We start from the raw sequence: 13,132 nt of genomic DNA, 5'->3' as shown, positions 1-13,132 counted from the left end.
ATCATCATCTTTAATTTCTCACTCACCTTTTCTCATTAGTATTATTAATGTCACGGGCATACGATATTTGTGGTACAATTTTTGCATATATTGTTTTGAAGAAACACATCTTGACATGGCCACATAGAATTGTCTATGACTAAAATTTTGTGTTCTCAAATCAATGTCTCACTGAATGCCCATTCGATTTACTAATTGTCATGGCATAAGCTAGTCGAATGGGGAATTGTTGCCTTGATATATAGTTTGAAAGACAACTCCAAATGTGAGGGATCCAAATATATTATTTTTGGGATAAATACTGGATTTCTAGCTTTCTCACCAGCAGTCCATAGTTTGGCTTGAAGGACTTTACTCCCACAATGAAACATCATAAGTCGTGTCCATCTTAAAGGTACTCATCGACACACCTTTGACACGCTTTAGATTGAAAGAAAATGTCATCTTCGAAAATAAAGTTGCATGATGGACTAATATATAGATTTTCAACCAATGTAGGGTGAAGACCTTAGTCACCATAACATGAAAAAGGATGGAGAGCGAGAGTGGGAGCGTGAAAGTGTTTACCTTGAAATGCTATGTAATCTAAAGTGCCTTCCAAGCTATGCTATCAATATCGGCCGATTAATCGTATATCGCTTATAAACCGATAAATTTTTACCGATTGAGTGAGTGATTAATTGGCCGAGATGACCATTTCTCACTAAACCAAAAAATAAATCACTGAAAATATCGGTTCTCCATCCAAAAAATATACGTAAAATTAATAAATTGTTGGATTCTTAAACCGGATTTATAATAAAAAAGGCATAATCAACAAACAAAGCTAAGAGTTTACTTATTTTATCATCCTTAACGAAAGTTAACTAAACAAATTATTGTATTATCCCAATATATTATCTCTTATCTCCTCTTATTTATTTAAATATTTAATATAATTGTTGGGTTTGATATCTCTGTAGTACTCTAAGATTGAGTTGGTTAAATGTGATTGGATCACTAATAACTATTTAGAAATATTTGATATTATTATACTATTATAAATTTTGAAAAGGGCCAAATATATACATTCGGTATATCTGATTAATTGCATATCACCCTCGACCTATTAGCTCCAAAAACCAATTTTAACCGCCTTAGCTTTCAAGCGCCTCTTATATGATATATATAAAATATATTTAGTTATTTTTGTATTGATGATATAGATTTTTTTCTATTAAATGGCATATTTGTTAAGAAAATTGGAAAAAGGTTCATTAATTCAATAATAACCAAAGTCTAATTTGCCTCCTTCAAAATAGTACCACGTGCCAGAAACAAAATAGTTACAAAAAAAAATAAAAATACCGTGAGCCAACTTTTTAACTTTAGTTGGGAACAAAAAGCAAAAGGCTTTACTTTACTTTATTCTCCTCTTTCTTCTATTTTCGTCTCCATCTAAAAAAACCAGTGGCAGAACCAACCGACTGAAAAATCTCAAAGTTTCAAACTTAAAATGAAAACTAAATATACCAAAATAACAGGATTCGAACCCTCGAGCTACCACTGACGGAACGTCTATTTACCAACCGGTACGCGTATACAAATTTGAATTTCTTTTCAAAAACATGCAAGAAAAATCAGCGCACAACAGCCGTTTGATCTTGTTCAAACAAATCTGAGCCGTCATTTGTATGTTATTTTGTCTTTTAGTGGAAAAAAAAACCTTATCTTATTATATAGATGAGTGCTCTTCCCAAAGCCTAATGCTTGTAAAACTAATGCGGTCTCCTCTGGTGTAAGAGGACATGTGCCTTGGGATCTCCTTTCCTCAGAAACCAGCTCTTTCTCCCTCCACCAAGGATATGCATATCTGCATTAACACAATCAGCATAAAACAGATGAGGTACAGAAGACAAAGCACAAGACTTATTGTTGCAGTACTACTGATATGAACAACCTGGACAATAACCAGCCTGAGGCGAAAAACTTAGAGAGGAGATATCGGTTTAAAAACTACTTTAAAATGAAAACAATGCATAATGACTAATTAGGGAGATCAATAGATTTGCTATGCAAATAAGCATGACCCCACAATAATTGGCATCAAATTTTACTCAAAGTGAGCAGCCAACCTCATCCTTTTTAGTTCATCTGCTTCTTCTTCAGAGCAGCCATGAGAACAACCTGAGAAAGCCAACATGTCCATCTCATATCTTAAATGCAGTGCAACAAAAGATCCCTTCCGTTGAAGAATCCGAACTAACTTGTTCCCCAGGGCCTCTATTTGAGGGGTGAATTTCAGTGGCTGAAAATTAATGCGACACTTGAGCTTCTGAAGTTCAGTAGGGAGTCCATTGTTTGCCAAAGCGTGCATCTGTTTTGTTAAAATGAATCACTTTATAGTTTATACTTGCCGAAAAGTGGCCGAACCTACATGATAAAAAAGCAGATATATAAGAACAAATGAAAGACAAGAAGTGTATGCGACCAACTGCTAACAGGTGGTCAAATATTAAAAGCCATTATCGAAAGATGGATCAAAATAACCAGATCAATGTATTCAGAATACAAGATATAAAAGATCAATCAGGTTATAGTTTATACACATTTTGCATTTTCTAATACAGAGCATAAAATTTGCATTTCAAGTGTCATCTTGAGCTCGTTAGAGAATATAGCCCGGCTCCTAAAATGACCTTAAATAAGTACCAAATCTAAAACACCCACAACTTCACCTACAAAATGATTTAAACCCTAATCTCTTGTGCATATAATCTACTAACCATAAAGAACATCTCTATAAAAATTCAACTCGTTTGATATCCTCTAACTTAGATAAAATTATTTTCCACTTTTGAATATATATATATAAAAGTCCAGCAATATCTAGTTTTTGCATTCATCTTTTGCCAGTGTTAAAAATTGTCAAACAAGTTGAATTTTTGTAGAGATGTTCTTTATAGTTAGCAGATCATATGCACAAAAAATTAGGGTTTAAATCATTTTGTAGGTGAAGTTGTGGGTGTTTTAGATTTGGTACTTATTTAAAGTCTTTATTTAAGGTCCTTTTAGGAGCCGGGCTGTATATATATATATTTGGGATCCGTCCAACACAAAATAGAAAGTGCCCATAGCAAGTACCCTAAAAAAACATGCCAAAATTCCAAATGTTGTCCAATATTTCGTAGTTGGTTTGGTAATGGTTATTTTCAGCCATTGAATATACCAAAGACTAAAATATTGCTGATATTTTTGAAATATAACCGATATATCTCAGTTTTTAAGTACTATCTATATAATAAGATAGGGTTTTTTTTTTTCACTACAAGACAAAATTATAATAAAGGACGATCCGGATCATTTCTAGCACAATCTAATGACTGTTGTGAGGCTGATCATCCTCGAGATAAGAGTTCAAATTTAATTATTGGAATATGACATTAACGGGAACGAATCCCACTTCGTTTTTACGGGCTTTTCTCACACCAATTCGCAGGTTCGAGTTAGAGCCCAGCATCAATTTCGTTTTTTTTGGGCACTCATTTTTTTCACTCACTAGAAATATAAAATTTTGCCCTCAAACAAAAAAACACCTCCTGGTATCCAAGCATTGTTACGAAATTTCAGAACTATTTGTTTGAGAATGTGGTTGTAGCTAATGAAGCTAATAAGGTTAAGGTTTATGGGAAGGACTTTATAAGGTGGGCAAAGGGGGAGGCGGCAGATGATTTTCGATTTGGGAGGGTGTAGAAGATGGGGGTGGGTCGGTGAGGCTACTCATAATTTGATGGAGGAGTTTGAGGAGGCAGCACAAGGAGGAGGAAAACAGAGTTTGGCATTGGGTGCTTTGGAAAATAGTTTTTTGGTTGGTGGTTCTGGTGTTGAGGTTGTTAAGAATTTTAGTGATGGGATTCAAGGGAAGGGTGTTTATGTGTGAAGTTTGATAATGGGAGTTCTAGATTTCGTTCACATTTTGGCAATTCGATTTTGACACAAAAAAAAACTCTTCTTATGAGGGCTGAGACTAATACGCTGCATATGAACTCGACTACGAGTGAGGTTAGGTCTCATTTGACTGGGCTTCATCAGCTTGATATTGAAACGAGGAGGATAATTTTGGAATGGAAGTTTAAGAAAGAGGGGACTGATATTACAATGAGAGACGATATAACTAACAATAGTAAGGGGTCTCAGTTAGACCCTTTGGCATCGACATTCTTGGGTTTGGATGATAATAGGATTTGTAGGTGGAATAAACGTGATCGAAAAGATATGATTCATAATCTCACAAGTGAGAGAGTACATCTGTCTTGAATTGGACTCAAGGACATCAGTTTTCTAGAGGGACGAACTTTCAGTGTTTTGCCATTATTGGTGGTGGTTCAATTGTGGTTGGATCTCTTGATGGTAAAATTAGATTGTATTTGCCATTATTGGTGGTGGTTCAATGTGTCATGAGTGCCGTCTGGCACGGGCATCAACTAGTTGTGATATATTGGATTTTTTTATATATCAATATATATCGACTGATATATACGATATATAATTGGTGATATATTTTGATATATCGACATACAAAACAAAACCAAATTTTGACCGGTCAAGAAAAAACAAGATATATATCCACCGATATATCGATATATATCGGTTTTTGGGGGAAATAGGAATATAGTAACATGAGTCCCGGAGTGGGGGTTATTTTTGTCGAGAATAGAAGAAGTGAAGAAGTGTGCGTGTGTGAGACATGAGGAAAAGCCTTCCACACGAGTTAATAGCCGAGATACTGTCGTGGTTACCAGCCAAATACTTAATCAAATTCAGGTGCGTATCAAAAACGTGGCTTAAATTATTAAAATCCGATATTCATTTCATCAACTTACATTTCCATCGTTCAATCCAATCCAACCACTCTAGCCTTCTACTTATCCGCAAACATCACGGCATCAAAGAAACAGATTTTTACCACGCTGATTTCACATCATCATCATTTAATAATAATAACAATACTAATCCATTATACTTGGAATTCCCTATCTTACCTGATTTTTGGTACCCTCCACCATGTGACCATCCAATTATTGGTATGTGTAATGGTTTGCTTTGTTTAACTACCCATTGTGATAAACCCTTCTCTAATGTGTACGTGTGGAATCCGTTAACTAATGTATATATTACCATCCCATGTCCATCTATTCCTTCTTATTTTTGTTTGAAAAATTATTGTTATAAAAATAATAAGGTTATAAGATATGCGTTTGGTTTTCACCAAGGGAGTAATGAGTATAAGTTGTTAAGGTTTATGTATGTTTTACCAACTTCGGAACAAACTTTTCAAACGGATGTAAGTCTGTATACTTTAGGTGGTTCGGGTGTGTGGAAAACTCTGGATTCTGTATCGTATTATATTAACGCTTTGGAGCCTGCACTTGTTAATGGGTTTCTTCATTGGATATCACCTTTGTATTATAACTCGATAGAGAAAATAATTGTTTCTTTTGATATCAAGGATGAGGTTTTTCATGAGATATTAATGCCCAAGGGTTTTAACTATGATGATTATGAGATGCAAGCTGGGGAGTTGGGTGGGTCGCTTTGTATTTTTGGTAGACTTTATGAATGGGAAGTTGAGGTATGGGTCATGAAAGAATATGGCGTGGTTGGTTCTTGGACAAAACTTTATAAAGTCGGAAGAGCTGAAATTGAAGGGGAGTTTTTTTACTTGGAACCACTGGGTGTTGCAAACAGTGGGGAAATTATAGCATGGAAAAATGGTTTGGAATTGCTGTTGTATAACCCCAAAACCAATTTAATCAGGACACTTGAGAAGTTTGGGGTTCGGTTTTCTAAAGCATACACTTTTATAGGAAGTCTTGTCTCACCCAAAGTTATCAATGGAGTAACCTTGTCGGACACTTTGCGGATATAGAAGAATGCAGAAGATAAAAAAACAAGGTATTCTAAACTTACCTGTTGTGCATATTCATTATTTGGATGTCTTGGACCTTGTTTTATCCATGTTACTTCATTTATGTGTTATATAATCTTTGTATGATCTCTGTTTTTTTCTTTTTATGAAATTGTCCTTTTTAATCAACATATGTGGTGAACACTGTAGCTAAACTTTGTTTGGATATTATCTGTCTGTTCATCCTCTTTTGTCTGTTCATTGTTTATAGGAAGTTAAGTAGATTAGATGGTCCAAATCTTGTGGTGGTGCATAGGAATAAGACATCTTTCTAATGAATAAAATTTAGAGAGTACATAAATATAATTTAAGGGTAAGATACATGACTGCACTTCGGTACTTAAGAAAATAGAATATGATAAGCTAAAGGAAATACTCACCCCCATGAGTAAAATAGAATATGATAAGCAACCTTGTTCTTTCTTAGTTTTATAAAGATTTAAGAGTTAAGGCTAGGTAATTTTGAAAATAACAACTAGGGATGAAAATATGCTGAGTTGATTTGGTGTTAATCGTATATGGAGGACAAGATGGGACCACCAGTGTATGATTTTGTGAATACAATAGTGATGTTTTTATAGAACCTTTTCTAATCTTTGTATTTTGTGTTTTGTCAAAAATTTAAGATACATTAATCTGTTGTAGTCACCTTAGTTTGGTAGGCTATAAATGTAGATCACACTAAGTGGAAATTCCATTTTCAAATTTATCTGAGCTTCATTGATATGAGGACCATTTTTGGTAGAACCCTTGAGCCTACTTCTACTTTTTTACTACTGTGAACACGTTTTACTTCTGGGAGTCCAAAATTTAGCAAAGTACAAAGTACTTATCCTTAACCTTGAGCCAAAATTTAGCAAAGTACAAAGTACAGAATGAAAAGTTCAAATATTAGTTGGCAATCAGTAACTGAGTTCTTAACCTTACCCTTGAGCCACTATACGATCCCAATCGAGTAAAGCTGACACAAGGTCTACAAGAAGGTCTAAACCACCTGAAAAGGCCAATGTCCACTTCCCTGAAATTGAGCAATCCGAGGGAAAAACACAAAACTAATCAGTGAAATACGATTGTATTTTAAATAAACAAAATATTAATCAGATGTACAAAGTTATGAAAATTTGGCTTCAGACCCTCTTCTTTTTTCCTTTCTTCCACACCAAGTCTCCATTTTACCGATTTTTTCGCTCCATCTAGCAGTTCTTCTATAAGAACCAAAGTGCATCGCAAATGCACCGTCTTTACAATATTTGTGTAGTTGAAGTGGCTTTGACAATTAGAAGAACAATATTAGTGTATGAAGGAAACACCTATATAATCCTAGAAACTACGTAAATAAAAGAAAACATTATGAGTGTGCATCTGGTGATTTTGAAATAAATTCATCATATATGAGCAAGATATTAAGTATGCAGGTAAGCCAAGTGTTATTACCAAAAGTTCTTCATAAGCTCATAACAAATGCTCATAACAATGTAAAGTGTGTTAAGATTCATACGGTCACATGTTTACTAACTAAGTGTTTCAAGAATTTTCAGTAGATTCTTAACTCTAAATCTTCGCCACCATTTGTATCCTCTGAGAAATATCTTCACAAGCTATTGACTCTGTTTTGAAAAGAAAAACAATTATTTTGAAGATAAAGACCTTTATGTGAAACCAGTTTTGATATAGGAAGAAAAAACAGTTTTGATAACAGTAAACTTTTTCTCACCTTAATAACTAAAAACAACACCAGCCCAAGTTCCAAAAACTTCATTGCAATCTCCTTGTCTGCCAAAAACTAATGAAATAAAAAAAAACACCCATCTCAACTTTCCATCTTTAAAATGAAATGAAATAAAATTCAAACTTTCTCACCTTTAATCTAACGAAAGAAGCACACAGTCGTTAATAGCAACAGTACGTTAATAGAAAGAGAGAACCCACTCGTGAATTTTGGAGAGAAAGTGTTTCAGAGAAAATTTCGCTCGATCTAATTTTGGAGAAGAAGGTTTGATTGATTTTTTTGTTTATTTCGTTTTTATGTTTCGAAAAATTTTATTTCCCGAAATTTCATTTATTTCGAATTTGGCTATCAAAAACTACCTCATATCCGTTGGATTGGCAAGAGATCAGTGGTGTGGATGCACTGTGCCTAGAATGTGGCTACAGTGAATGTGCCTCTATCCCACCCCATATATATATATATATATATATATATATATATATATATTATACATGTTGAGAGTTGGCGTTCTTGAAAGTCTAACCTGCTTTCTATGTGAATTCATAACTTAAACAATGAATTATCTCTATGAGTAATTTAGACATGTAAGGTGGTTATAAGGGAAAATAGAGTTAATTGGTTCTTGTTGGCCTTGTTTGGTAGCGAGGAGAGTTTTGGAGTTCTATTGTCTCAGTGTTACCATTCTTGCAGTATTACAACTACAAAATTGCCTAAAACCTCATCAGTTATGTGTAATAATGATGCTTATTTTGTCGTTATTTTCAGATGATTCCTCCTTGTTGCTATTTCAACAAACTAGGATGATGTTTTGTTCAGGAAACCTACTATCTTCGGGTGTTTCTCATTCTTGTTTGTAGAAAAATGTGGGCAACTTGGTTTAGGATACTCTATTTGCTATTTAATATATGAAATTAAGTAGATGTAAATGTCAAAGTCTTGTGGTGGTGCTGTGGTATAAACGTATAACAAGTTCTTTAGGATGTAGATTTTGTGAGAACTGCCCGATATACATTAAAAGGGTGCTTAGTAGGATTTCAGTTAGGTGCTTACAAAAGTGAACAGGATAGGCGAAAAAGAAAATCTCGACCGTCCGAGTGTTTTAACATGTGGTTGGCTAGTTGCTTAGGAATCGTGTAGCTCATGCTCTTTTATTTGGTTGTCATTGAATATTAGAAGTTAAGTAGATAAGAGGATGAATTTCCTGTGGTGGTACAAGAGGAATAAGGAATAAGAAAACTCTCTAACGATGTCTTTTTTCATATGCGGAAATATATTGAAAGGATAATCAACAGGCTTTCACTTAGGCACTTACAAAAGCAAAATGTCATAGGGGAAAAAGAAATACTCACCGTCGTGACTGCTCTAACATCTAGTTGCATAAGCAACCTTTTTCTTTATTAGTTACTAGTTTCTTGGCACGTGTCTACGCCGCGTGCGGTCAGTTGTTTTGGGCTGGGCAGCACAAAAATCTAACTTTCGGTCAGTGGTAATATTACAAATGTTTGTAAAACGGAGGACAATATTGTAAAATAGGGAGAGGCGATCAGTTGGTTTGGGCAGGGCAGCACAAAAATCTAATTTTCGGTCAGTGGTAATATCGCAAATGTTTGTGAAACTGAGGGCAATGTCGTAAAATCAGGGAGAATTGTCTGAATTTTACATGGCAGTTTTACCCCTCCCTCACCTATGTTATTACAAAATGTCTTTATGACCATAATCGTAATAATTGAAACTGGATAGGGATATAATTGGAAAAGTCTACTGTTCACTGAACCATTCTCTTTAAAGAAGTAAGATGTAAAGATATGATTGCTTTTATTTTTCGCTAAAATAAAAATAAAATAAAATGCTGGGATCTGAGAGTTAAGACTAGTAAAACTAGTTTGGGGAAGAGTTCCTTGAGTTGGTGTGGTATAAATCTCATACGGCAGGAAAGATGGAACCACCACGAGTGTTTGATTTTGTGAAGACGAGTAGTGTTTTTGAAGAACCTCTTCTAATCTTTGTTGACTCGGGGAATAGAATTATCAATTTAAGTCTCGGTGAATCCAAAACTGTGCTCAAGCAATATTGGCAGAAATTGGATTCGAGTTGATATTGTGTTATGGTTTTATCTGGAGGGCAATGAGGGCACATGTAGCGTACGATTTTATTGAATAATAGTTTAGAACATTTTTTCTTTCTTTTTTTGTTGGCAATGTTAAAAGAAAGTTTGAAATAAGTTTTTGTTGGGTGGATCCAAAAGCTTGTAGTTCAGAGAAAGCTATCTTTAATTCCAAACCATCTCACCTTCTTTGTTTAGACTTACTAAGCCTTTGTTTCTTGTGCAGTTGTACTTCGTTTTGTGTTTTTTTTTTTTTTTTTGCTTTAATTCATATCACATTGAATGCAACACGCAATTCATCTTTGTAATAATATCACAACATATTTAAGAAAAAATCCACATTAACAAGACCAAGACACCCACTTGTGCAAGTAAATAAATGACGATAAAACGTTGATAAAGACGAGTTAATGCTCTTTTTTCTCTCTGCTATTTCTTGGTCCTGGCCATAAAGGTTGACTGTTATGATCTATTTGGTGTACCTAGTGGTGTTGTAGATATTTTAAGTTTTAATCCTAGACTGCCCAATGTTGACTTGCTACTGTAAAGACATTTAAATTATCTTAGGGTTAGAAGCTTGGGAGAAGCGTTGTTTATGTGTCGGTGTGTCGACTCAGATACAACACCTGCGCTTTTAGATGAACATGTAGGAGGATAATGTACTGTAAGTATGATTTGACCCAAATAAACATAAAATATTTTGAAATCCTGTAACTAAAACATTTTACTTATCTTTTCTATAGTCTTCTTGTCAAATAGTTTTCGTACTAAGAAAAGAAAAAGAAAATTTAATAAAATATTAGCTGTGTCCACAATTCTGATTTTGTAGACCATGCCGTGTCCGAATCTCCGTACTGGTCTCTAAATTGAACACTCGTACAGGAATAAGTGTGGAACAGTGGAAGAACTAGAATGGACCGAGTATTTTAATGGGTGTCATTGTTTATCTACTGAAATTCTGAAATGGATCGATGCACTTACAAAGCAAAACAAAAAAACAAAATTGAAATAAATAAATAAAATATGCATGCCCAAGTTACACGTAGAGATAGGACATCACTGAATGTTTAACCTGCTTTTCATTTTAATTTCATAATTTAAACAATGAAACATCACTGCATAAGTCAGACAGATGAGGTAATTATAAGAAAAACAAAGAACTATAGGTCCTTTTTGGCCTTTGTTTGATTGCCTGGTGGATAATCTCAACAAAACTTAGGGTGTGTTTGATTTGTGTGATATGTTGGGAATTTCTTATTGGTGAATAGGTTTTAAACTCTTATTTTGTGGAAACTTTTCACCACTAAACTGTTCTAATGGTGTTATGAAGTAGGAGACTTTGAATGAGTTTAGAACTCTTGCACCAGGAGAAGCTTTCACGAATCAAATCCTCCAGCCTTAAAATTCTCTAAATAAGTATGGGTATGGAAATGTTTCACATGAAAATTTGCTTGAGAAAATGAATTATTGTCGTATGTTATTTGACAGATGTAGATATTTACATTTCAATTTCCAGTGTTTCACAGATGAAGGCATTTTCCCTTTAGAAAATGTTTGATTTGTTTGTCGATTGGGGTTTTAGCCTGGAAATGATGTTATAACGAGGGAAAATAGGAAGTGTTAGGGAAACATATATTTTGAAAAAGTATGGGAACATAATAATTGGTTTAGTGAAAGTTTCCCATGTATAAAATTTTAAAAATAAATCAAACATGTAAAAGCTATTTTACATATTTACACGGACGGACACATATTGTATGTGATTTACCTCTGTTTTTGGTATTTTGCCATGTCAAACACTTCGTATCCGTGTTGGATACAGACACACGTATCCATGTCAATGTAACCTAGTGTAAAAATAGTATACTTATGAAACATGATTTCTGTATAGAAAAATGCTGGATCACACAGCCTAATCAATTTTCTGAAGTCAATCAGAGGGGGAATACTGTATGGGAATCTGGACTTTGATTCGGGAGTTACTTTCTACAGGGCAACATAGTGGCCTTTTATTTTCTTTTGTAATTTCTGCTTCGTTCCATTGTATTGGTGAGTCTCTCTCTCGCCTTTTCTTTCTTAGTGAAAAAGATTCCGATGTTTCAAAAGAAAAAAGGAGTATATGCATGGTCAGTTTGATCACATTGCTTAGCTGTAAAGACTTGGTTTTATTTAAACCCCAAAACAAACATGCGCCATTCTATGAGTCAAACTCAGATTCATTATTAACTTACTGACTCATGTCATCTAATCAACCTTCTAATTACCTGTTTGTGCTTTATATTTCAGAGCTGATCATGGGCCAAGGAGCTTGAGTTCAGGAGCTGCTAATTATCCTTTAGTTGGCTTTGGCTTTGCAAGATATGTACAGTGAGCATCTATGACTTGTTGACCCCAAGTATTTTAACTAGTTACAGTAGGTGTTTGTATCCCATGAACATCATATATGAGATAGCTTTAAATCGGGAAGTTGGACGCCTACTAGCTCTTTTGTTTCATTTTTATCTGTATTTTTTGAAGATTGTCATGTTAACCTCGCTAGATATAATAAGTTGTTCAGCATAAATGCATGGTTCTAAGCAGTAACAGTGTTACGAGGGATTCTGCGACTGTGCACCTGTAGCAAACTGGGATCGTGTGTAACTAGCTTTTCTCCCTCTTGAGTTTATCTACAAAAAATAGGAAAACAACTGATTATCTTTTTATAAGAAAGTCACTTACAATTTTTAGAAATTTGTTTCTGGAAAAAGAAACAAGAGGTTAAACTGACAAAAAGAAATGAGTACTCAAAATAAATAAGGAAGTGCAATTTACGTATAAAAGTTCAGCCGTGACCAACTTAACTATTCAAAGTATGAATGGAAAGAAGTAATGAAAAATTAATTGTGGAATGAAGTGGTAATGGTATAATGTGGAAAGTTAATACTGAAGGGGGGGGGTTCGTCCAGGGTTAAGCTTAGGATCCCACAGAAATGCCCTAACAATCGTATAGATCGTTAATTAAAACCTCGATTGATTCCATATTTCAGCAAGCCAAATAGCATGATTTAGGTGGGTCGGGTTTGGCTTAAAAACTGACGACCGAACCGACACGCAGCCGAACTTATATGAAGTTTGAAACCGATCCGAAACCGAACCTATATAAACAGTAAGAAAAGACCTAAAGAAAAAAGGTAGCCAGAACTAGAGATGACGAGTAGCCTTCTTCCAAACGAGCTGGTAGCGGAGATTCTCTCCTGGTTGCCAGGTATGTGCTAGTTGAAGTTTAGGTGCGTCTGCAAAACATGGCTTCGGTTACTCAAACTCGATCCTTATTTCGTCGATTTACATCTCCATCGTTCTATCCAAGCCAACC

General features: G+C 34.6%; 1 protein-coding gene across 2 annotated transcripts; it reads left to right on the top strand.

Annotated features, from left to right (window-relative positions):
• The first annotated feature begins 4,648 nt into the window (after positions 1-4,648).
• Positions 4,649-12,343, top strand: LOC147503497 (F-box/kelch-repeat protein At3g06240-like). 2 transcript variants are annotated; one of them, XR_015192747.1, is made up of 3 exons: positions 4,649-5,934; positions 11,672-11,829; positions 12,067-12,343. XR_015192747.1 is itself a non-coding variant. In XM_086556810.1 (2 exons), the coding sequence occupies exon 1, from the start codon at positions 4,727-4,729 to the stop codon at positions 5,906-5,908; it is 1,182 nt and encodes a 393-aa protein (XP_086412936.1). In that variant the 5' UTR covers positions 4,650-4,726; the 3' UTR covers positions 5,909-5,934; positions 12,067-12,343. The 2 variants fall into 2 exon arrangements, 1 of the variants encoding a protein (XP_086412936.1); XM_086556810.1 differs by lacking the exon at positions 11,672-11,829 and having other exon boundaries at positions 4,650-5,934.
• Positions 12,344-13,132: the final 789 nt, after the last annotated feature.

Source organism: Coptis chinensis, chromosome 4 (assembly GCF_015680905.1).
Source record: "Coptis chinensis isolate HL-2020 chromosome 4, ASM1568090v1, whole genome shotgun sequence".
Lineage (NCBI taxonomy): Eukaryota > Viridiplantae > Streptophyta > Magnoliopsida > Ranunculales > Ranunculaceae > Coptis > Coptis chinensis.
This window is presented reverse-complemented; position numbering and strand designations above follow the sequence as displayed.